General features: G+C 48.9%; 1 protein-coding gene across 3 annotated transcripts in view; it reads left to right on the top strand.

Annotated features, from left to right (window-relative positions):
• Positions 1 to 26,467, top strand: part of PCNX3 (pecanex 3) — an 873,417-nt gene that overhangs the window by 113,193 nt on the left and 733,757 nt on the right. For all 3 annotated transcript variants that reach the window (XM_086938333.1, XM_086938332.1, XM_086938334.1), the window contains exons 3-4: positions 9,166 to 9,271; positions 10,491 to 10,533. In XM_086938333.1, coding sequence (XP_086794459.1) covers positions 9,166 to 9,271; positions 10,491 to 10,533 — 149 coding nt within the window. The remainder of the gene's footprint in view (positions 1 to 9,165; positions 9,272 to 10,490; positions 10,534 to 26,467) is intronic.

Raw genomic sequence — 26,467 nt, 5'->3', positions numbered from 1 at the left:
ACTTTGATGCCATTTAGAAGCATGTTAAGGGCATATATGCACATATCTGGGAGACAGAAGCAGTACATGGTTTCTGTTTTTCACAGTGCGGGCAGAATCATGGCGAAACGAGCGGGCCTAGTTCCACAGTAGCCCGCCACATTGGCATTTTGCCAGTTTCAACCAGTTTCTTCTAGTACGGCTACTCGGCAACTTAACGTAAACGGGAAACATCATTTACAACGATGTCTTTTCCACGCTTGACGTTTTAAACGATCCACTTACCCCGCAAACGTCTCTTCAACGAGGGAGCCTTCAACGACCGTCTTGACCACGAAAAAACGTTCAGCGTGGGTTGGGGGGAGACGTGGTATTCCGTCCAGTCGTGCTGGGGGGGCTGGGGGAGGGTTGGGAGGGGGGCTGGGGGGGCTGGGGGGGTCTCCCCCCCCCAAAAAATAACAAGCGAGTTAGATTAAAAAAAAACGCTCTGTGGTATTGATGAAGAAAAAGGAATGACCCTCCCCCAAAGACGTGCAGTGTACGTAAAAAAAAAAACAGTCCTTTTTTTATTTTAGAAGACTTGTTTTGACGCTTGTTTCCATGGTAGATGGAAGTAAGGGGCTGCAGGAGAAAGACGTGCAGGTAAGACGTTTCTATCGTGGTAGAATCCTTCGTTGTCAATTCCAGCGTGGTAAAGCCACTTGCGATGTAAAATTCGCGTGGTAATGCCATGCGTGGAACTTGTATTAGTTGAAAAATCATATATTCAACGTAAACGTGCCTTAGTAAAACAAATCGAAGACATCCATCCAACCATGCAAGCGGCGGGGGGGGGGTGGGTTGGGTTCACAAGGGAGAGAACAACACGAGTGGTGGGGCAAAACCACGAGGGAGACAGCAGCACAGGAAGAAGTACACGAAGGAGGCAGCAACGAGAGAAGCACACAAGGGAGACATGGGGGAAGCTGGTAATTAGGTGAGGAGAAGCCGCACAGCACACGCTGGGAGAAGCCCTTTGATGTGCTGTGCGGCCGTGAAAAGAACAAAAAATGCAAAACCCTTATTTACTATTACTGGAGTTCAATATTACTGGAGTTCAATAACTTTCAACGTTTTACACAGGAGAACACAGAAATGTTTAACTCTAACGCAACACAAAGGTGTGCATACAGCAGAAATACGTATGTCACGTGGGAAATAGGCAATTATAAACACTTAATTCGCAGAGGACAGATAACTAGGGAGGAGGATGGCAACTTTCCAAAAATGTCAATGAGTGGCATTTTATGTCAAAATATTTACAATATGTGACTCGCTCTAACATGCTAACGTATAGGGTGAGCTTAAAAGGCAATGTGCAAGGAAAGTGCTGAAAAAGGTGACGTTGCCGCGTTAGGTACATAAAGCTGTGTAGCAGAATGGAGGGCGGGCAGCAACCCTTGGATGCCAATGTTACCCCTCACCAAGATATAGGAGGCCTCAACATCCCCTAGAATGACATACATTTTCATCCACTCACTGGCCAAAAAGAAGGAGTGTTTTTTACAGCTTAAAGAAGAAACACGGTGGAGCCATGATGTTGGGGCGCACTTAAGTCATTTCTTCCAATAGGGGTAAATAACTCTAGCGCTGCCGCTTTAACAATCAAACCCCAGAAATGCATCACGCTTGAAATTATATAAATGAGTTAATGAGTGGGGACTGTGTTTAAATCAAAGAAAGACACACGAAAGAAAGAGAAAAGGAACAACGGGACAGTGGGTTAGGAAACATTACCTATGAAAAAGGGAGACACAAAGGAAAATAAAGGAATGTAACGAAAAAGAAAAAGTATACGTGAGAAAAAATGAATTGCAGTGGAACGAGGATAAAAGAGAAAATACAGCGATAAAGAAAAAAAATAAAGACAAGTACGGGAAATGCAAGCGGCGGGGGGGTGGGGTGTGTTCACAAGGGAGAGAACAACACGAGTGGTGGGGGAAAACCACGAGGGAGACAGCAACACAGGAAGAAGTACACGAAGGAGGAAGCAACGAGAGAAGCACACAAGGGAGACATGGGGGAAGCTGGTAATTAGGGGAGTAGAAGCGCACAGCACACGCTGGGAGAAGCCCTTTGATGTGCTGTGCGGCCGTGAAAAAATGCAATTAGGAGGGAGGGAGGCTAATGTGTGTGCTTGTTTTGTCACGTGATTCACTTGAACTTAAAGAAAACCGCACGAACGAAACCCTTGGTTTCACGAGCATTTTGAGGACATGAATTCTCACTCCGCTCAATGCGCTTGCGTGCATTGATAGGTCGCGAGACCTAAAACCAAGCATTGGCATAGCTAATAGGTGTTGCCTTTGGGACCTCATAAGTGTTTAGTCATGCAACGCTTAATGTTGTTGCACCAAGGATATTGTGCTTCAGAACTAAACGGGCCGGCAAGATCCCACGGCCTGGGGCACTTTATAAACTGATGATGCGCCTGTCCGGAATTACACAGCACTCAATCACAGATCTGCCGCCGTGACCCCCTCACCTGCCAGTGCCCTACCTCCTTCATTATCCATGTGGAACCCTCCGACATGTAAGCTCCGCATCTTTGGCTGCCCATTCATCACCCCATCCACTGATCCCATGATCTTCCAAAACCTGATCTTCAGTGTGTCACTACAGGACCTATAATCCTGCTTGGTCGCGCTGGGAACCATAAATAAACTACGCCTGGTTAGCGCTCACTAGACTGCGGCGGGTAGGCATGTAAGTCACCTCTTTCTCATCAGAGGCTGTGTCAGCGCCAGATCACGCGGCTTACCCCGCTTCAGGCCTGCAGTGCAGATCGGGAGGCTTGCGTGGCCCTGTAGTTTGATCTCTGAGCACACACCGCTATTCATAGTGGCGAAACGCCTTGGGCACCCTACAGGCCGCTTCATCTGTGTCGCGCCACCTTTGTAGAATCTCTGTGCTCCAACCTGCTTCTTGGGACTCCCGTCCTCCGGGTTATTGATGTTCTAGGTGATAATGCGAATACACGACCTCCTCGCGAGGCGACTCCTGTATTCTTGGGCCTGAGAACAGTTCTGTCGCGCGGGTGTCACGAGCGCTCCGCAACTTCCAGTACAGCGTGAGCATAATCCTGGGCGCTCGCCTCCCACGCAATTACTGCACACGGAGGTCTCTCTCAGTGATCTCACCTCTCCGGCGTCTTCTGCACAGGCATCATTCTCTGCTCCTCACTGACCCCTTATCCCGGTCATCTTGCACTTCTGTCGCCATGGGGAAGCCAGATGGTCGCCAATCCAAGCTCCCATTCGACATGAAAAAGGTTGCCACACGATCCAGTTCAGAGGAACGAGAGACGTGCATGGACGCACAAACACCACATCCTCCGCCAACTCCAGTTGATGAGGTTAAAACTCTCCTCTTGGCCATGCAGCACAGCCTTACGGATCTTTCAAGTAAAATGGACTCGAGCAATTGCATGGACTACATAGTGTTAAAGGTGGAGAAACACGGTGAACAACTCAAGGAAGCAGAGAAATTAATCTCTGACCATGAAGATGCCACAACTCGTGGGACGCAATAGGTGACACAAATGGACAAACTACTGAAAATAATTGCGGCTAAAAAAGATTTGGAGGCGTGCAGTGGGCGCAATAACATTCGCATCACTGGGATCCCGGAGAGCGCCAACACCGGGCGCATGGAGGACATTGTCGGGCGCCTGATGCGTACCACCTTTGGCACACTACCTTTGGCGCAGAGGCATTCTCCACTCAGCTGATTGTGGATCGTGCGCATCACTCCCTTGGCCCTCGACCTCCCCTGGGAGGAAACCCATGCCCGATAGTTGCTTGCCTCCTCAACTACAGGGATCGCGCCGCCGCTCTGAAATTGGCCAGAGACCACAAGAATCTTCAATTTGAAGGCAACACGTTCTCCATGTATCCAGATTTCAGAGTTGCTGTCCAGGAGGCGAGACGCAAGTTTCTACCTGCTAAGCAGAAACTTCGCAAGATGCAAATCGAATAATATTATATACAGCCCGGCTGCGAGTCACATATCTCGGCAAGCAATACTTCTTCACCAACGGGCAGCAAGCAGACCATTTCCTTCGTACCGTCAGAAAGAACTCAAAATCCAGAGAATCTCAGAACCGTCTGTCTCTATCCCCGTCGCTAGGCTCTTATTGATAATCAGCATTGCATCTCTCCCAGTTCTACATAATTGTCTTGCTATGTTGCTGACGCCTGCGGTCTTCCTGTCAGTCCAGATGTTTTGCGTCTGGGTGAGACCCGGGCGGCTGACGGAATGCGGTAGTTCCGCTCATCGATGCCCGTTTGGTACCTCATCCTACTTCATCACAGGAGTCAGGTTTTTTTTTATGGACTGCAAAATATCGACAGTTAAGTGACATGAACTTATGCTCATCATCTGTTTTTGGTAGCGAGCACTTTCTCTTGATACTCCTTTTTGTTTCACAAACTGAACTATGCCAAGCACCTCCTCCCCACCCCCTTCATCCCACCTCCCCCTGTCATAGGAAAATTGGCTCTGTACTTATGGGAGAGGGCGCAATAACATTCGCATCACTGGGATCCCGGAGAGCGCCAACACCGGGCGCATGGAGGACATTGTCGGGCGCCTGATGCGTACCACCTTTGGCACACCACCTTTGGCGCCTTCATCCTTCACCTTCACCTTCACCTTCACCTTCATCCCACCTCCCCCTGTCATAGGAAAATTGGCTCTGTACTTATGGGAGAGGGGAGGTTATCGTTGCACACCAGCATTCCCCACACAGGAGTTCCCTCAGTACTCATTGTATGACTTTTTTTTTATTTTTTATTGTCACAATTTTGTTCGGGTTCGGATAGGGATAGCGATACCGGCACATTTGGGGTGCTGTTGTGGGTTGGGACTGATTCGCAATGTTTCACTGCATTCTTTTTCCAGCAGGTAGACTTAGGATTCATATTCAGAGGCACACTTTTCTCCCTTTTTTCACAGCGCATACTGCGACATTCTATATTACTTCGCCATATCTACCCATACTGAGGCACTACAAATAAATCTCCTCACTTGGAATGTCAGAGGTCTGTGAGATTCCCGGAAATGCAAACTAGTTCTTGCATACCTGGATAGGCACCATATTCACATAGCAATGTTACAGGAGACTCACTTAGATCCAGCTCGTACTCTCACAGTTGCCAGCAAATGGGCCGCCGAGCGATTTATTCTCCTCGTATTCTACCTACTCCAGATGTACCGTGATACTAGTAAAAAAGAATACACCTTTGATATTGGGAGGTACACAGCAAGACTTTCTTGGGCGGAGCTGTATATTGTGGGGCACACTAGGTACCCAATGGGTCAAATTGGTGCGCTGTTATGGGCCCAACATTGATGATCCAGCATTCTACACAACATTATGGGGACACATACTTCAAATAGGCTCCACTCATATTATCTGGGGGGGAGATCTTAATACCGCACTCCGTGCCGCCTTGTACTGGTCTAATCTCCTACCCTCTCACTAAACTAAGACACAGGAAACCTTGATGGGCATATTCTCAGCTCATGGGCTCACAGACACATGGCGGCATATACATCCAGATGGTAGGGAAGGCACCTGATACACTGCAGCGCATGAATCCTGGCCTTGCCTGGACTACTGGGTGGTTTCTCGAGGGGCGGTCCCGTAGGTCACTCAGGCAGTCCACCTCGCTAGGACTTACTCTGATCATTCCCCAGTGCTCACAACGGTAACCCCCACCCCCATTCAATCTCTTCCCCCAGATTCTGGAGTCTGATGGCAGAAGCCTTACTTGATACTGTTTACCGGGCTGAGCTCGGTACAGAAATAACTGAATTTTTCCAGAATAATATAGACTTGTCGCACGGTTGAGTACGGTTTGGGAGGCCTTAAAGGTTACAATCTGGGGTTACTGCATGGCTAAATGTTTTGGGGTACTACGAGACCTCCGTCGCACCCTACACACACTTGAAAGCCAACTGAAGACACTGGAGAGTGACCTCTGGAGCGATGCCTCTGCCTCTGGGCAGCACCTAGTAACATTCACATTCAGGGAAAAGCTTTCCGACTACATACAAATGGCATGCTTTAGGGGGAAGTATTACACAGTGCGCAGGTATGGCGAGGGTGAGCGCCCAGGCAGAGCATTAGCGCAAGACATCCGGCTACCCTGGTTCTTCAATTATGTCCTCGAAGTTTGGGACCTTGCCGGCGTGTGCCACAGAGACAGCCTGGATATTCTGCATACCTTTACTGAATTCTATACTGATTTATATAGCACTCGTAAGGACTATCCCCCAGACTTTACCACATACCTACAAGATATAACCCTTGGCTGGCTTGGAGACTTGCAGAGAAAGTTTCTTGATGCACTCTTTAAAAAAACGATGAAATACGCGATGCAATTCTGCAAATGAAGTCCGGGAAAACCCCCGGTTCGGATGGCCTCCCCATCGACTTTTATCAAGCATACCTCGATCAATTGCTCCCCATTCTCAAGCAAGTCTTCAGTGAAGTGCACAAGCTGGGATATCTAACTCCGTCCCTGAGGGTTGCCCTGATCTCCTCACTCCTAAAGCCTGGTAAGGCCGCAGACGGCAGCGATTCATACCTCCCTCTCTCCTTAATCCATACGGATGCAAAAATCCTTGCCAAAATCCTGGCCAATCGTCTCAGCCTGCTCATGGAGAAGCTTGTTCTCCCAGACCAGGCTGGTTTTATCCCTGGCCGGGCAACATCACACAACCTCTGCACGCTCCTCTCCATTTTACAGTCAGTTGACCCTCCGTTGCCTTTAGCTGAAGACTTTCTTGAGGCCACAAAGGCATTTGACTCCGTTGAGTGGGACTACCTTTTCGTAATCCTCCACAACATGGGCATGTCTAAACGGTTCCTCTCATGGGTTCGCCTGTTGTATACCAATCTTGAAGCTAGGGTTCTCATCAATGTACACTCCTCTCCCTCCTTCCCCATCACCCGGGGCACTCGACAAGGCTGTCCGCTCGCTCCCCTTCTTTTCGCTCTGGCTGTCGAACCACTAACAGCCATGACAAAGCACTCCGTTGTCTACTCCGGCCCATTCTGATTTCCCTATACGCGGATTACATCACCATATGTGTTCGAGAGCCACACATGAACCTTAATCCATTACTCCGTGAATTTGTTCATTTTGGAGGGATCTCCGGTATACATATAAATTGGAAAAAGTCCCAAATTTTCCCCCTCACCACTGTTTACGCCCGATTTTCCCCATTGAATGGTGCACTGATGAAGTGAAGTATCTGGGGATATAAGTTACCGCTGATCGGGACGAGCTGATGCGATTCAACTACGCTCGTACCTTGGGGGGGGATCAGGGATAATGTCACAAGATGGATTACCCTCCCACTTTCCTTTGCAGGGCGCACTTCCCTCATAAAAATGGTATCCTTCCTAAACTCCTTTTATTTATTCTTAAACATCCCCTACTACCCAGGCAGACACTTCTTTACTGCACTCCGCTCGGAGCTGATATGTCTCACTTGGGGTGGCAAACAACCTAGAATTCAATGGGATTACTAAGCCATACTCGCATAGCGGGTTCGATGTACCTAACTTCAAACTCTATTATACTTGCCCGCAGGCCCACTATGCTCATTTCTGGTTACACCCTCCCAAATACATGCTGCAGGTAGCTACTGAACACTGGTTATCTGATCCCATACCACCTAAGGGCGCCAAACTGACTGCCACTGCACCACGTACGGCGGACTCCTCACCGATCATTAGCACAGTGAAGGCATGGCAAGCTATTGTCACGCGATCCCAGGCTCCCATGCTGTACTCGCCATTGCTTCCTCTAGTCTATCACCTGAAAATGCCGGTTCTCCAGGAGGGTGTTTTCAGAAAAACCCAAGATAAATATGGGATTACAGCTTGGGGGGCGGGGCGGGGAGGGGAAATCTGTACTTTAACAGTAAATTTCGCACATCACAGCTACTCTTTTCCAAGCAGCCGCCTTCCCCTATGGACATCTTCCTTTACGTCCGTTTGAGACAGGGCTTCAAGGAGCACACGCTCACGTACCCTCTAGAGCCTCTGGAGGTCGCCCCACTGAACATGATACTGCGTAGCAATGCTGCGTCACATTTGGTCTCCTCACTTTACCATAATCTCTACACTGACCAGGGCCTGTACAAAGCACTGCTCGAGACAAATGGGCTGCCGAGATGTCAAGTCATCACGGATGAGCAATGGACCTACTGCTGCAAGCAGACGGAACAGAGCTCGTCCAGTTGCTGTCTGCGCATCCTTCATTACAAGTTCCTACATTGCACATATTATACCCCAGCCAAACCCTGCCGATATAAAGTACGTGACAGCGACAAATGTGATCGTTGTGGTATCACAGGGGCAGATTTTCTGCATCTAGCCTGGAACGATGTTATTGTGTGGGAGTACTGGCACCAGGTCCTTACAACCCTAGAACAAATTACATCATTACACCTCTCGTTCTCTCCCTTACTCTCCTTGCTGGGATACACTGAGAAGCTGGCGGCGACACTGGAAATTTATCTCCTTCAGTCTCCTCTTTTCTAAACGGTGCATAGCGTGCAGGTGGGGGCGGAGCAGGGCACCTAAATTGAAGGAATGGCTCGGGGATATGGTATTTTGGCAGGAACAGACATATACATTTGCTGAACTACTTCCACCCCTACTTCACGTCCCCGCGACAACTGGAGGCCCCTTACGGCATACCTACTTTCTCACCCAATTGATGACGCTGATAATACCCAGATTGTCAATGCTGTCAACACCTGAATTATACTTGCCCATTCTTGTTCACTGATTGCCCTTTCTCAGAACTGGTTGCAGTCCATCAGTATATCCATGGTAATAGAGACCTCAAGTGAGTGGACCTTATCACAATAGTCATTGTATTGCCTATTATTTTACATACAGCTCTGTAAATCTGTTATTCAATTGTCCTTAATATCTTCCCCTTCATTTCTCCTCTCCTGATTATGTCTGTAAATTGTATATGCTATACTGACAGTACCTGTATTTGGAACATTTAAATAAATAAATAAAAGTATTTTCAACCTCCATTGATCCTGGATAGCACCTGGCTTGTGGAATAAGAGAAGAGGTATTTGAAAACATCTGACTTTCCTACTTCTCTGCAGGGACCCTGGAGGGGGTGTAGAGATGACAGTTTTCCGGAAGGTCAGTTCCACGCCTCCGGTGAGGTGCAGCTCTCAGCATTCGGTATTTGGCTTCAACCAGGTCACAGTGAGTGTCCTAGGGATCTTTGTTTACCTTTACTTATATTGATTTTCAACCTTTCCTTTTTGGTTGTTTTTTACTCACTGAAAGGAATGGGTATATGCTAAGGTAGTCTGTAAGGAAGAATGCATTTTTTCATTAATTGAATACTGAACATTATTTTGAAAAAGTAATAGGTGAACTCTCGGTTATTATATAAAAAACGTCTCTTGTTAAAATACACTGTTATTTGTCTAAAAAGAAAACCCTATAATCTTATTCCATAGAAATTAATTTACTCCCATCAGTAAGAAATGCAATACTCCTAGTAAAAAAAGCACACTTACTCTAGTGATTATATTAGGAAACTCTGTGAAACATCAGATAGTCTTATATAATTTTGGAAACCTATTATACACCCACCACTCTATTATAATAGTAGTCTTCAGTGCCATAGCCTGAAGTGTTTTTATAGGTGCCTTCTTCTGCTGGAGCTGAAACACAATGAGAAACATGTGTCACTGAAAGAGATGCAAAATAAAACCAGCATCCAGAGTTCCTATAAAATACTTCAGCCAGAATGTCATAAAATTGATGTCACTGGCCCTACTGTTTAGGAACACTCACTATTCAGGACAACCTGAATTGGACTCCACAACCATGTCACAATGAGAATAAACATTTGGGCCAAGTGAGTGAATTCAACATTTGGGGTGCAATCAAGGATCTGTATGCAAAGGTGTATGCCAAATATTGTTTTGGTTCAACTAGGAATATTGCTTCATTTTTCTTGGCGTATAGAAACCTTGAAGACCAAGCTGAAGTCCAGCAATGACTATTTATATACCTACAACCTTTGCTACCCATAATCTGTAGGGGCCTAAGTAGTTCCCACTAATCTCTCCCATTCTTTGCAACAGATTTTTAAGACAGGCCACAGTATCTCACCTTGAAAGTAGGCATGCTGAATTGAGCAACTTGGTTTTAATGGAATTTGCCTTCTTTTTGAATCTCCACATGGCTGCTAGACCTTATACACTAGATGCCTAATGCTTGGCAATGGCTGCCTTTTCTTGCTTCATTCATATTTATACATTCTTAGCACAGGAATGAAAGTGCCAGCTCACTCACAATGTCTGTCATACAAATGACAGGGTGCTTGTTTCTGCTTAGGAACTTTATTCATGATACTGATAGTATTGTCTTTTTTTAAAAATCTTCACTCGCTTATCTCTGCTTTACACAGGAGATGCTGCCTCAGTTGGAGGACTCAGGAGGCCCACTGAAAGGTGAGATTTAGTTTTTCTTTTACTGGATATAGCTGAGGACCCACATGTGTAATGCAACCCAGTCCTATTGTACCGCCACCTCTTCGTTAACTGCAGTTCCTTCACCAGCAAATGATCATGTACCTCTCTCTGATTGCCAGAAGCAACACTAGTGTGATCAGTAATTGAAATGCCACAAGAAGTTTATTCTGGAAAAATCTGGGAATACTGATCTAGAAAATACCCAGTGAAATCATCTAACTGGCACCTACATACAGCTTAGGAATAAGTGTAGAACAACTATAAAAGTTTGACCCGATAACTACATCTGGTTATATTATAAAATGAATACATATTGGTATGAAATAACTACCTAGGTTTCCTCTTCAGCCCATGTACCACCAAAATGAATGGGTTAAAAAGTAGTCTTTCATTACCTACCAGAAATCAATTTAATGAAAATAGCACCCTAAGGTACTGGGTTGTAGTGGAGAAGGGCTAATCCCTTCTTAGAAAACTATGAATTACATTATTCATATTAATGAGATTCCAACAATCATTGCAGATTTCTTGATATTAAAAATGTTAAACAGATTCAACAGTCCTATAAAAATGCTTACAGAAGTTCTCCAAAAACTGTTACCTTACCCAACAGTAAGAGTAGTTTTTTGTGGATTGTTCAACATGTAACAACTAACACATTTCACAGTATTACAATGCAGCTTCTTCAGGTCTGTAGAAACAATATTAAAATATACCCATCACAGATCTAGAGTACATATGAAAGAATCTTGCATTAAAAAATAAAAATTATATTTATTAGCTCTTGGGCATAACACAGATACTACACAGAACAATATATAAGTAATAAGAACTACCCTACGTCTTGTCTACTTATTACAAAGTAAACAAATCTGCATAACATTGCTTACTATTGTCTTCCCATATATGTAAAAAGCTCTCGGGGAGTCTGCGTTATTCAAAATTAATTCTAAAACAGCTGGTATTCATAGTACCTAAATCCCAACACTACTGTTTAATTATAAAACTTTTCGGAACATTCCTAAATTAGTTTATTAATAATTATAAAACTTTTCGGAATATTCCTAAATTAGTTTATTAATATCTCCAGTATAGAATACTCTTAACCCTTTGTATCAATAAGATCGCAACATCCCAATATACAGATAAAATATGAATCGCAAACATTCACTCTCCAGTACATTTAATATAATTCAGCATATCATGATATCATGCTATCTGTGATTGTGTCAGGAATTTGGACATCTATTAAAAAATTGCTAATTGCTTCATCTAAAAAGCATGATAAATAACAGAGAAATAGTGTAAAAATCTTTTAAAATCTGTTATGAACTTGCCAAATGCCCCACACTATCAGAAAGTACCAAAGTACTTGTCATCAAACTGTTGCTCAATTTATTTTTATGAATGAATACCCGATCTCTTTAGACCAGAATAAGGATAGAAGTTTTTATGAAATGTAAACTCCTCTCCAAATCTAACCCCTCATCAGGCTTATCTAAAAAGTAAAGCAGTAGAGAAAAAAAAACCTATATCATTTGACTATCCATTTTCTACACTTACGGACACAGATAATAGGCTTCCATATGTTCGAAAGGCCTTCAATTGATTAGCACCATAATGTTGGAGCTTCTGTAATAGCGGGTACGCAATAAGTTACCGTCAGATGATCTAACTGATTAAATCGAAATGTTTTGTTTTATTATTAAAAAAGAACTACATTTAAAATGACTTTAATGAGCATGAAAGTTTGTTTTTTCAAACCTTTCTAGATTAAAATACAAATTCAATCAATCTCATTGACATGAATTTACTAATTCTGAGGCTTATTGAAAAAGAAAATCTCTAAGAAAGATTGCTCTCAAATATTTGTTGCAAAATAATTATTCATAACTGAAAATATTTTATAATCTCATTAAAACTCTTCAGCCTGGACTCTAACCCTAATCTTCTAAATACAGACTTCAATCAATTTTGCTATTTCTCATAATCCATTGGAACTCTCTGAAATAGTAATTGCTATTCTTTAGTTCTTTACATAGCGATGCTTTCATTAACTTCTACAGATGTTAATGAACTTAAGTAGGACACACTAGGAAAGTGTTAGTATTCCATCCAAATTTATCATAATTGAACGTGCTTGGATCGCTTAACAAAAGTATGGAACAGGTCAACAATATTGGTGCACACTCTCACCATTATCATACCTAAGTAGGATTTTAATTTGTAGTATTTAAAATGATATATCAATAATGTATGAACAGTAAATATTACTATCCATATAAATATTATTTTGGCATGGTTGTGGCATGGATAACGACGGACATAATTTTATCACAAATATCGCTCAGTTTAGAATCAAACGCACGTTCTCAGTCAATAAGAGCCCAGTTACTTTCCCCTGCACTATTCTTCATCAAATTATTCTATGTAACAATCTCTGTATAAATACCTAGCTGTTCACAGAACAATATTTGTAACTGATACAGATACTCTTTAAATATATTCTTGTATCATCCAAATCATTTCATTTAGGTCAGGTTACCACATAAATGGATATACACATAAATAATGTTTACACCTAATTAATTTTATCTCTCAAATCATTCAGCTAAATATCAAGCCCAGGTCCTCCATCAATAATAGACCTGTACCATTCTTGATTGAATAATGATTTAGAACAATTGAGGTTTACAGTCTGCAGATCTTATACAAAATACATTTTCTCACCAGTAGTTCAGACATACTCCAAATAAATTCCATCCAAGAAGTATCCTTTAGCCATTTATCCTTGCGACAAAAAACAAATAGTCCTAAGTAGCAGCTAATTACTGGGACAGATAACTCAAATTACTAATTTTCTCTTTTTGGAAACATTCATTCACTATTAACCGTTTTGCCGCCTTATCATGGGAGGCATAAAATACAGGTTTTTAACTGCCAGGCAATAAGTCTGCAACTTTGGTCTTACTGACACCGCAGAGGCTTGACATCAGCTACTCCAGTTATGCTGTGTGTCCTAAAGACCTCTTCACTGTTACCTCTGATCTTGCTGATTGTGATGGTGCCATATGTTAAACTTCTTTTACCTGATCGAGGGAGAGAACTGAAAATGTTATCATTGTCTCATCAAATGTAAGGTCTGCTCTGGATCAAATCTCCAGCCCATAATGTTCACCAAAAATATTATCCCCCCCCCCCCCCCCCCCCCCCCAGTTCCTAAAAGCATGAAAGTTAGATACATTGTTTTAGGGTCTGTTCAGATACAATTGTATCTTTCTAGTTATGATAAATTCTTTCTTCTTTATGTGATGGAATAGAAAACAAAGTAGGGAGATTAGTCCTTTGGCATTTTTGAGGGAGAAAAGGGAAAGGTATGCCCCTAGATTTACTGTGCCCTGCATTACAGTAGTAAATTGCTCCTCACCCAAGAGAGTATGTAGTTTGTCTATCTTATGAGCCAAAGTAATAAACCTGAAAATAGCAATTTTTCTAGCAGCACTGTAACACCTGAAGCCATAGTATCAAAAGCATTTGTCTGTGCCCATGTTCAACATGGAATGCTGCTTCCATAAAAATGGACATCTTGTATATCACCTGGAGGTGACTTAGCTACTTGTTCTGAGTGATAAGGTCCAAACCCTTACTCCAAATAGTATCTTGGCTCTTTGACATGGATTATTAGGTGGGAGAGACATGCCAATTTGCAGCTACTGTTGAGATTGAAGAACCATATGCTGATGGTACCGTTGCTGGAAGATAAACTGATTATATATCTTTGTGATGTTTGGAAACCTTTGAAAGGACTACAGGAACCTCATTCTCGGCAGTACCTTGCACGGAGCACTTTCACCCTGATCCCTGGCCCTGAGAGGAGGGGCCATGCCGGATACCAGGCGCAGGAGCGCCATAAAGTACAGAGGGTTGTCTTGTAGCGTGGGGACGTGCATGAGGCTCGGCCCGAGCAAAGACTGGGCCAAGACTGGCCCGTTTTAGCCCGGAAGAGGCTGGGCTGGGAAACCCCACCTTATGTTTTGGAGCCCGAACTGAGGAGCCTTTGGGAGCCCTTGAGTGAGCACGTCGTTGCGGGTGTAGTCTGTGACTTCGTAGTTTCCCGGTTTGTTGGTCCCTTTATAAAGGAACTCATCCATACAGCTGTGTTATCTTGTCAGCTTGACCTTGAACTGCGGCGGATATTTTTCAGTATGGGGAAAAAAAAGGTGGAGACCACGCTGTGGGGTGATAAAAGGCCCAGGCCTAAAGCCAGCACATCTATATTGACCTTCTTGAACCAGGCGGTGGGGGGTGGCGTTAATGGACAAGATTACCAGTGCAGAAATAGAGCTGGAAGCTAATCACCAGGTCATAACTCAAGACAGTCATTTAGACAGGATGAGGCTGGTCCTACTTAGACCCAGACCACCGTCCATGCACCACTTACGTCCCTTCTGTCCCTTAATGACCCTTTGGCTAATGACTTTAGCGCGCAGGCTTCCCAGCCCATATCTGGGGATGTCACACTAAAATCATTCAATCAATCAATCATTGCATTTGTAAAGCGCGCTACATACCTGTGAGGGTCTCAAGGCGCTGGGGGGGCGCTACTGATCGAAGAGCCAGGTCTTGAGGAGTCTTCTGAAGGCCAGCAGGTCCTGAGTCTGTCGTAGGCTGGTAGGGAGAGCGCTCCAGGTCTTGGCGGCGAGGTAGGAGAAGGATCTGACGCCGGCGGTGGTTTTCCAGATACGAGGGACTGTGGCGAGGGCGAGGTTGGCAGAGTGGAGGCTTCGGGTGGGGGTGTGGAAGCTGAGTCGGTTGTTGAGGTATGTAGGTCCGGTGTTGTGTAGTGCTTTGTGTGCGTGGATGAGGAGTTTGAAGGTGATCCTCTTGTTGACGGGGAGCCAGTGCAGGCCTCTCAGGTGGGGTGTGATGTGGTTGCGTCGGGGGATATTGAGGATCAGTCTTGCAGAGGCGTTCTGGATTTGTTGTAGTCGTCTCAGGAGCTTGGTTGTTGTTTTTTTTAAATATATTTTTATTGCAGAGTTATAAACCACAGGATACAATTAGTCAGCCAGTTCACTCGTGACATCCCCCCGTTCAATAAAAGAAACCCCAAATCGTACACAGCCATTCAGCCCGCATCCCGGAGGCCGGGCGGCATATTACTCCATTCAATAGGAAAACATCACGGTGCACGTCCCATAGGGACCATGGTTGAAATGTCGTTTTACGTATCTGCTTTTACCCCCCCCACCCTCAACATCACTCCCGTCAGTCATCCCAGTGGTAATCAGCGGTGCCGCCCATGTCGGGACCTGCCCTAGGCGCTATGGTTCTGTCATGCCTGGCCTCTCCCCCCAGCCATTCCGCACTCCACGTAGTACCCACCATCCTAGTAGATTCAAGGTGCCCTGGCGGGCTACCATCTAATGGCTTCCGACCCACCCCAAACTCCCATTAACCAGCCCCCTCAAAGCCCCCCCCCCCCCCCCCCTGGCAACTGCTACGGTGTATGCCTCATCCTGTCGAGTTGGATGGATCCACTACAGTGCGGGTTATAATACTTTTGTGTTCGCCCCGCGGTGTCCACCGGCTTAATTCTCAACATCCTCATCCTCTACCAAAGAATCACGTAAGGCCTGCACCACTAACTCCCATGCACGCGCCGCATCCAATGCCTTCTCATTCCCCATCTTGACAGCCTGCTTCATCCGGAGCACACTCTCGCAGTCAGACCACCGCAGCAATTCATTCTTCCATCTACGCAGTGAGGGCCCCCCACTGGACTTCCAATGCCACGATATTTCCCTCTGCGCCAATATCAGACCCAGGTCAATGAATTTGCTCGTCACCTTGGTGTGTTTGGTGTGCGGGAACCAGAGCAGCAGGCACGCCGCCATATCGAATTCCACCTCCCTGTCAGTCACTTCGTTCAGGAGTTCCCCCTACCTCCGCCCAATAGGCCCCCAAGTGCGAGCACCCCCAAAACAAATGATCCATGTCCGCTCCCAGAGACGAACATCGTGGGCATCGAGCATCCGACACCTGGAAGTACCGCCGTAATTTCTCAGGAGTTAAGTAGGCCCTATGAAGCACATAGAAATGCACTTGCTGAAAGCGCGCATTTCTCGTGCCCTTCCACGTGCGCCGCAGGATATGGCCCCATGCCGTATCCGGTATGGGCCGGCCCATGCTCTCCTCCCATTTAGTCTTGAGCCCTTGGAGCGGTTCCAGTCCCTCATTCAGCATCCTATTATGGAGGCATGTCACAGCTTTGAACGTACCTGCCGCCATCACCACATATTGGCACGCCATAGTCGTTGTCGGTTCCATGAGCCCCCCTTTCCAGTGCTTCTGTATGGCAGCCACCACCGCCGCGTGTAGGAGGAACCCCCCATCGGGCAGCCCAAACTGGTCCCGGAGCGCTTCGAACGGTGCCAAAGCCCCGTCTATGTATAGGTCGCCTACTACCTGCAGTCCCGCCTCTTCCCACTCCAGCAATGGGGACCAATCTCCCCCGTGCGGCAAGGCCGTCAGCATGCCGATCGGGATCTCTGGTGCATAAGGCCGCGTCGCCTTCGCTCTCCGAAGGCTCCTCTGCCAGCACAGCCGGAGCGTCCGCTCCTCCATGGTGAGGGCCCGCAATTCGAGCCTCTGTTGCATGATAATATAGGACAGTACGTGGCGTTGTATCCCCCGATCCCGGTCCTCCTCTGGACCCCGAAACACCCTGGCCACGTTCTGTGTAAGGACCTGCAACTGCGCCGCTAGATAATACAGCTCGAAATCGGGCACAGCCATGCCCCCTTCTATCTTGGGGCGAAGTAGCGTGCTCAGGGCCACTCTACGGCGGCCATGCCCCCATAGGAAGCCAATAATCATCGACCTCAGGTCTCTAAAGACCCCCTGAGGAATCCAGACAGGCAGCGTCCGGAAATAGTAGAGGAAGCGGGGGAGCGCCACCATTTTTAAAAGTGCGATCCTACCCAGAACCGTCAGCGGGAGGGTCGACCAGAAAGACAAGCTGCCCCTCAGTGCCCGGACACATCGACCAATGTTGCCCTCCAATAGGTCCGCAGTTGCGTGGTAGATGCGGACTCCCAGATAGGTGATACAAGATGGCTCCCATACCACGCCCAAATCGCCGCCGGGGTCTGGCGATCCCGCTCGCAGCGGAAACACACAAGTCTTCGCCCAATTGACCTTAAGGCCCGACAGCCGGCCAAACTCCGACAACAGATCCATCGCTCCGTCCAATGCCCGCGCGGTGTCAGCGAGGTACAGGAGCAAGTCATCCGCATATAGCGATATATAATGCCACTGCCCGCCGCTGGCAATCCCCGCGTACCTGTCACCCGACCTCGCATGGACCGCCAAAGGTTCCATCGCCAGAGCAAACAATAGGGGGGACAGAGAACATCCCTGTCTCGTGCCCCTGCCCACCGGGTACGCCGCAGACACCAGGCCGCCCAAACGCACTCTCGCCGTCGCCGAGGTATACAAGACCCTCGTCCACCTGCGGAACCCCTCACCCATGCCAAACCTCTCTAACACTCCATCCAGGAAAGACCTTTCCAAGCTATCAAAGGCCTTCTCGATGTCTACGGACAGGACCGCCGGAGCTCCCTCCCCGTCCAAGATGGCGTCCATTATTCCCACTAGGCGGCGAATATTCAGCGCCGTGCTCCTCGTGGGTATAAACCCGGCCTGGTCCCTGTGTACCAAGCCCGTCATGTGTGGGGCCAGCCTGGTGGCCAGGATTCGGCTCAGAATCTTGTAATCCACCATCAGCATGGATAGCGGGCGGTAGGACCTTACATCCGTCGCATCCCGGCCAGGCTTCAGGAGTGGTACAATCAAGGCCTCTCGCATGGACCCAGGCAATTCCCCAGCCTCAAAAGCTTCCGTATACACCACCAGCAGCCTGGGAGCCAAGCTGTCCACATACTGTTGATAAAATTCAATCGGCAGCCCGTCCACCCCGGGCGTTTTGTTACGGGCCATATGTTTGATGGCCACCCGTATTTCTGTGAGCGTGATCGGGCTACCCAGCTCCTTCGCGTCCTCCTCGTCCAGGACCGGAAGCTGCCTCTCCCCCAGATATTCCGCAATGTCCTGAACCCCCACTCCCAGCTGACTCTGGTACAATTCCTCATAATACCCCCTAAAACGTTCCAATACCGCTGCCTGGGAGTACACCATCTCCCCCCGCGCATTACCAATGCTGAGGATCGGGCAGCCCCTAAGTTCCGGGTTAGCTAGTCTGGCCAAGAGGGTGCCCACCTTGTCCCTTTCCGCATGTGCCCTGATGATATACTGCCTGTAGTCATAGCACCTTAAACGTTCCGTCTCGGTGGCAACCACTTCCTTCGCTTCCAATAACTGGGTCTGCAAATCTGGCCTAGCCGGCCTGCGGCGCTCCAAGTCCCTCAAAGTCTCTTCCGCTTTCATGAGTGCGTTCAACACAGTCGTGCGAGCACTCGAAAACCTACCCAAACACACCCCTCTCACCACCACTTTCATCGCATCCCATTCAGTGGACCTACTCGTGGCCGTGCCCTCATTCACTCCGAAATAGCTATCAATGCCTTGCCGAACCGCGTCGCTGAACACAGAATCCTCAAGCGTCTCCGGCCGAAGCCGCCATGTTGGTATCACTGAGCGCTCCCGCTGCCACTGAATGTGTACCAATAGGGGGTTATGATCTGAGACAGTCCTAGCCAGGTACTCCGCATGGGAAATCAATGGGGCTAGGGATCCACCGCAGAGCACCGAATCAATCCTGACATGCAGATCATGGAGAGCAGAGTAAAAGGAATAATCCCTGGTTCCCCTGTGCCGCTCCCTCCAGACATCCAGCAACCCCCATCTATCCTGCCAGTCCTTCCTGTGCGCGGCCAACCTGCGTACCGGGGAGTCCACCAGGGGGGGATGGGACCTATCCAGAGCCACATCCGTGATCGAATTGAAGTCCCCCCCTAACACTATCGGGCCCGCCAGGAAAGAGGCCAGGGACCCCGAGAGGCCATCAAAGTATCGAGCCTGATCAGTGTTCGGCGCATATACACAGCAGAAAACCACATCCCGTCCATATAACCTCCCCTCCACCGCCACAAACCGGCCATCTGGATCCACGACTTGATTCAGCACTTGAAAGGGTATCCCCGCCCTCACCCAGATCAACACCCCCCTGGCATACGCTGAGTAAGTGGTGCCAAACACCTGGCCCCGCCATCTTTTCTGCAAAGCAGCGCACTCTTTTTTGGTGAGATGAGTCTCCTGTAGCATAGCGATCTGAACCCCCCTGCGCACTAAGTATGCATGGACTTTGTGACGTTTCACCATAGTTCGCAGCCCCCGGACATTCCACGTCGGGCATTTCAAATTAGGTAATGTCCCCATTCCAGCTTCGTACAGTCCGATTCAAATAACGAAGGTTCATAGCCCCCCCAATGCAGTTGCCCCCCCCCGAACATACCCAGAACAGAAAAACTCCCCAAACCCCGCTCCCCAGGACAGAGCACACGAACCCAATGTCCGCCCCCATCCAAACCTTGACCCAACTTCTCACACTCTTACCCTGTGGTCTCCACCACAGTCGGCCTTAAGGGCCCAAGGGGGGTGAGTTACCGCCGACCCCAGCTAGCGGAGCCCGCGCCCCGCGCCTTCATCCCCTACTAAGCACACAGCCCCCCCACCCGGCATCCCGCCCTCCATCAACAGGATACCACCCTACCATGAAGTCTCGATCTAGTCCCAATACAGTCTCAGCCGCAAAATATGCCATCCGATGTCTGTGGGGTCACTATCGGCCCCTTCGAGCTTTCCGCCTCTGAGAGTTCCTCTCCCGTCCTGCTGCCTTCCCCGCCTGAGTCAGATTCAGCCAGTTCAATAGTCTGTTGCGACCCCGTAATGGCCGCCGTCGCTGCGAGTGCATCCCTCTTCTCCGCCGCCATTTGAGACTCCCGTTTCTCCCGCTGGCGCCTGTTGCGGGATCTGATGCGCTGCGATTGCCTCACCCGGGGCTGCTTGGGTTGGTCTCGCCTACTTTTATGCGACCTGTCCGTCCCCGCTCTATACGACTCCAGCCATTGCCAAACTTCATCCGGAGTCTGAAAAAAGTGCGTAGTGCCATCCATTATGATCCGCAGCTTAGCCGGGTAGAGCAAGGAGTACTGGATGCCTTCCTCCCTGAGCTCCTTCTTCACCGCTAGGAACGATGCCCTGTTCTTCTGGACCGCTTGAGTGTAGTCGGGGAAGATCGTAACCTTACTGTTCTCCACCTCATAAGGGCCCGACATCCTGGCCCGCTGGATGAGGAGATCCCGGTCCTTGTAGTGGAGGAGCCGCACCACCATCGGTCGGGGGGGGGCGGCCAAGCCCCGGTGGGCGAGCAGGTACCCGGTGGGCTCGCTCCAGAGTGAAAAAAGGAGTAAGCCCCTCCGGAGCTACCACAGTGCGGAACCAGTTCTCCATATAGGCCACCGCATCCTCCCCCTCAATCCGTTCCGGCAGGCCTACGACCCGCACGTTGTTCCGTCTATTGCGGCCTTCGGCATCCTCTGCCCGTCGCTCCAGCGAGTCCAACCGGGCCAATATGTCCGTGATCCTGTGCTCCGCGGTCACCACCGATGGCTTCAGGTCCAGCAACAGTTGGTCATGGTCCTTGACCCTGTCCGCCAGCTTCGCGTGATCCGCGCGTAGCAGCCCCAGGCCCGTGGCCACTTGGGCGATGTCTTGGTGCAATGCCTCCTTGGTCGAGGTGATCGCATCGAGTATGGCATCCAAACGCCGGTTCAGCCGCTGTTCTTGGCCCAGCTCCGTTGATGTCGCCGGGTCCCCCTCAGCGCGTTCCTCGGCCATCGGCCCTCCGGTCGCCGCCATTCCAGGGTGCTGCGTCACAGGTCCAGGAGCCCGTATTGTGTCGGTGCTCGTAGTTCAGTGCCAGCCCCCTGGTACCGGACAGTGCAATGTCGCCACCGGTGCCCTCAGGAGCAATGACCAGCTTGACGAACTCCGTTCAGCCGACCCCCTCGGAAGCCTGAGGGGGGAAGGATGAGTCGTAGGGCGGCGGCCAGCGAGGGTCCCCCAGGTCCGGGCGAGGCAAGTCAGCGTCCCCTGGTCTCAGGACACAGCACCGCCGATCCTAGTGCCTCGATCAGCCGATTGCAGGATCTCTTTGCCAGTCGGCGACAACTTTGCTCAGGGCTGAAGTTCGGGGCCGTCCGACCTCCTCGCCGCCATTTTCTTCGCACCCTCGGCAACACCTCGGCAACACCTCGGCCGCCTCTTCGACTCGGTCTCCTTGGGGCCAGCAGTCCCCCAGCGATTCTCCGATCGTGTCCGGCTGTCCCCTTACACTTCAGAGGGCAGGAGCGTCGTCTCCAGGTCGCCTAGGGTATCGAAAAGAGGAGAATTAGCGGGCGATTCCGCGCGGAGCTGCGAGCTCACGCCGCCATCCCGATCGGCGTCCAAGCCACGCCCCCCAGGAGCTTGGTTGTTGTTCCTGAGTAGAGGGCGTTCCCGTAGTCGAGTCTGCTGGTGATGAGGGCCTGGGTGACGGTCTTTCTCGTGTCGGGAGGGATCCATTTGAAGATCCTGCGGAGCATACGGAGGGTTTTGAAGCAGGACGCCGAGACGGCGTTGACTTGCCTGGTTATGGAGAGGGTGGAGTCTAGGATGACCCCCAGGTTGCGTGTGTGGTCTGTGGGTCCCGGGGCTGTGCCTAGCGATGTGGGCCACCAAGAGTCGTCCCAGGCTGACTGGGTGGGTACACGAATGAGGACCTCCGTCTTGTCTGCATTCAGCTTCAATCAGCTGTCCTTCATCCAGTTGGCTACGGCCTTCATTCCTCTGTGGAGGTTGGCTTTGGCGGTGTGGGGGTCTTCGGTGAGGGATATGATCAGCTGGGTGTCGTCAGCGTAGGAGATGATGTTGAGGTTATGTTGTCGTGCGACGTGGGCGAGCGGTGCCATGTAGATATTGAACAGCGTCTGGCTGAGGGAGGATCCCTGTGGCACGCCGCAGATGATCTCGGTGGTTTTTGAGTGGAAGGGAGGGAAGCGGACGCTCTGGGTTCTGCCGCAGAGGAAGGATGTGGTTCAGGCCAGGGCCTTCTCTTGAATTCCGGCGTCATGGAGGCGTGTTGATAGGGTGCAGTGGCAGACTGTGTCAAAGGCTGCTGATAGGTCCAGGAGCATGAGGGCAGCTGTTTCTACCTTGTCCATCAGGAGCCTGATGTCGTCAGTGACGGCGATGAGGGCGGTCTTGGTGCTGTGGTTGCTGCGAAAGCCGGATTGGGAAGGGTCCAGGATGTTGTTGTCTTCGAGGTAGCGGGTTAGCTGTTTGTTGACTATCTTCTCTGTCACTTTTGCCGGGAACGGGAGCAGGGAAATGGGCCGGAAATTCTTGAGGTCCTTGGGATCCGCATTGGGCTTCTTCAGAAGGGCGTTGATCTCGGCGTGCTTCCAGCTTTCCGGGAAGGTAGCTGTCTCAAAGGAACTGTCGATTGTTTTCCGGAGGTAGGGTGCGATGGTTTTGCTGGCTATGTTGAAGATGTGGTGAGGGCAGGGGTCAGAGGGGGATCCGGAGTGGATGGAGTTCATGGTTTTGATGGTGTCTTTGTCGCTGACGTTGAATCAGGCGATTGGTGCGGGTGGTGGTCGCGGGGGTGGTGGATTCGGTGATGGGTGCGGGGGTGTCGGAGTGAAGCTTTCGTGGATGACGGTGATCTTGCGGTCGAAGAAGGTGGCCAGGGAGTTGCACAGGTCTTGTGATGGTGGGATGTCGTTGGTGTTGGAGCTGGGGTTGGAGAGTTCTTTCACGATGCTGAAGAGCTCTTTGGTCTTGTGTGCGTTGTTGTCTAGGCGGTCCTTGAAGGCGGTCCTCTTGGCGGTCCTGATGAGTTGGTGGTGTCTGCGGGTGGCGTTCTTGTGGGCTGTGTGGCTGTCTGGTGTTCGGTCGTGGAGCCATTTCTTCTCCATCTTCCGACAGGTGTGCTTGGAGATCCGGAGGTCTTCGGTGAACCAGGCTGCTTTCTTGTTGGTTGTGGAGGTCTTGAGAGGGCGAGGGTGTTTGCGCAGTCGTTGATGCATAGATAAACCTTGCAGAGCAGGTAAACCGGGTGCCCGACGCAAAGCTTTTACCCGGACCAATCCTCTTCCTTCAAACCCACGAAGAAGCCTACACCTGGCCCTAGGAAAGCTACAGCTGCGTTACAAGAGAGGATTCCCTTGTTGAGCTCTTTAAAAACATGGAAACTAGGATTACCACAGCTCTCAATGCCTTTGACGCTCTGAGCAAATAGTGGGGTCATTTAAACGGGACAGTGAATAATCTTCAAACTAGCATTAGTAGCTGGCTGAATGACCTCCATGCCCCCAAGTCAGGCACGGGTTGCAGAACTCTTTCTAATGGCCTCTCTGACATTGTAACAGCAAGAGTCCCCCCTCCACCCCCTGCCCCTCCCCCCTCCCTTCCACAGGGAAAGGCTCGGGCTCAGAACTCATCTGCTGCTTTTTCACAATCTCCTCACAATCACCTCCAAGGATCAATACTGAACTTCAGTCTGTACCCCTTTGCATAGCTAACCTTGCGCAGCGAGCCCCTGCTAACGTCCAGCCAACCACCCAAGGAAGCCGCCAAAACTCCGTTTGACCGCCCCCTCCACATCTCAAATTCCTCCTCTTATACGCTGCCCCTCCATTGCTAACATCCAACTACTCCCGGCGGCTACTCCTTATATTGTTGTGCTGACTAATATACCCCCCTCTGCTGAAGGACATGCTGGAACACTACAACCAACTCAAGAACAAAGTAGTTTAGTGGCTGGCAACTAGGGTGAATGCTTACCAGCCCTCCACCCAGATAATAGCTGAAGAAATTATAATGGTCAGGAGGGTGGGTTGGCTAGGTCGATCTCAGAAATTATTTGCGGGTAATTGTATTATTGTGAAATATAATAATTCTACACGAGCTGGCCTGACCCGTCATGCCCTGGGGCGTTAAGGTGCTTTAATTGATCGAATATCCATGTCTCCCCTTGGGCTTTTTCTACCCGCCCATAAACCCTGATGCTCTGATCAGGAAAGACTGGCACCCGTTTCAGACAGCCGTGTTGTGAAGCAGCTAATCCCTGACCCCTATCGTCGCCTCCATCTTACAATTAAACAACCGTTTTTCCCCTTTGAGTGAACTGGACGACCCCAACTTACTGGACACTTTGCCCTCCACTGGTAATCAAATCTCTGTTACCCCGAATCCGGATCCAATTACTAGGAAACAAGACCTCTTGCAGCTCTTAGCTGGAACATTGCTGGGATACAGAGTAAGCTTACAGATGCAGGGTGGTGTGTATATTAAAGAGTTATGACCTTACTTGCCTACAGGAAACGTGGGACACTGAGGGTTGTCTACATCTTGATGGTTTCTCCTCGTATTTTGTCCCAGCAATCCGCTCCTCCAGTGGACGAACTAAGGGTGGCCTTATAACCTTAGTAAGACTGGAGCACAAGTGTACAGTAGAGTTATTAAAATCCAACTCTATGATCTCCTAGGGTACCCTCTTAACAGTCCTCAACAAGCGCAGACTGCTTCTTATTAATTTTTATAACACTGTTACATCTACAGATGAGCTGAAGGCTATCCCGAATCTTAAAGCACTTATTGATGACTTTTACCACACAGAACCACCTTTTACCTTCATCATGGTCGCCAGGGATTTTAATTTGCAGCCTTGCCAGTTATGCACTGCGATCAAGGATTCTAACTCCGAAGGCCTACTTGAGCAACAGGCGTACTTTAAACACTCACGCCTAGGTGAAGCCATGAATAGCTTTGTTTCGGAGGTCAACTTAATGGATAGCATTCAGGAGCCCCAAATTGAGAGAATGCCCACATTTAAAGGGGGGGGGGGGGCACAGTTCAGTTATTGATTTATATTCTTGTATTTAGTAGCTTTTTCCGCACTTTGAGATTTTAAGGTTTAAGGCCATTACTTGAGCTACCATATCTCATTAACTGCTCTATTTTACGGGGTCACTAACACACCGATACCAATATGCATATATAAAGAGTCCCTGATCTCGACAGATCAGGGTCGAAGGTTGAGTTGGGCTACTATTGTCACAGGGATTTTTGTTCAAAAGCTGAGTACCTTGTGTCAATTGGATCTTTTTATATGTTTGTCTGAAGACGAACCACCACACGGTATTCGGGCGTCTTTTGTAAATATTTCTAGGTTTATTATATCCGCACTTTGTAAATCAGCCAAACCTCAGGAAACGAACGCAGAAAAATGGTTTGACAGCTGGTGCTGCTTAACACACAAGGCCCTTTGGAACCTTCTGCAAGCGAAGCCACGTTGCCAAGCAGAGGTCAGGAAGGCCAGGGCTGCATTTAGATTGGCCTGCAAGTAACGTAAGGCTCAAGTTAAAGAGGAGAATTGGGAAAAGTAACTAACCGCCAGTAGGCAACGCAATAGCGCGTCTTTTTGGAGCATAGTTAATTCTCCTTTTTTTTTTTTTGTAATGACCACCTCTCCAACCAGGCCTGTATCATCCTTTCTCAGGCCTGGGTTGACCATTTCGAGGCTATCTATAGCCTAGATGAGGAGCCTGACCCAATAAAAGACCACCAGACAGATGACCATGTCATTTTTAGGTCGAAGCCTCCGTTGCAGGGCATGGCCCTGCCGGAGGCAAAGACCTATTGTGAACAGGAGAATTTCAGTACTGCGTGAAACCACGCCCCCTTTTTCCATTGGCAGGCCTCTCGAAACGGAGGCCTGCAATTGGAAAAAGCTCCTGTTTAGCAGATTTGTCTGCTCTGGATCCCACCTCTCGAGGACTCCATGACCTGCCTTACGGTAGCACGACAATATTTTCAGAAATATTGCCTTGGCAACCATGAGGCAGGG

Source organism: Lissotriton vulgaris, chromosome 9 (assembly GCF_964263255.1).
Source record: "Lissotriton vulgaris chromosome 9, aLisVul1.2, whole genome shotgun sequence".
NCBI classification, from domain to species: domain Eukaryota; kingdom Metazoa; phylum Chordata; class Amphibia; order Caudata; family Salamandridae; genus Lissotriton; species Lissotriton vulgaris.
This window is presented reverse-complemented; position numbering and strand designations above follow the sequence as displayed.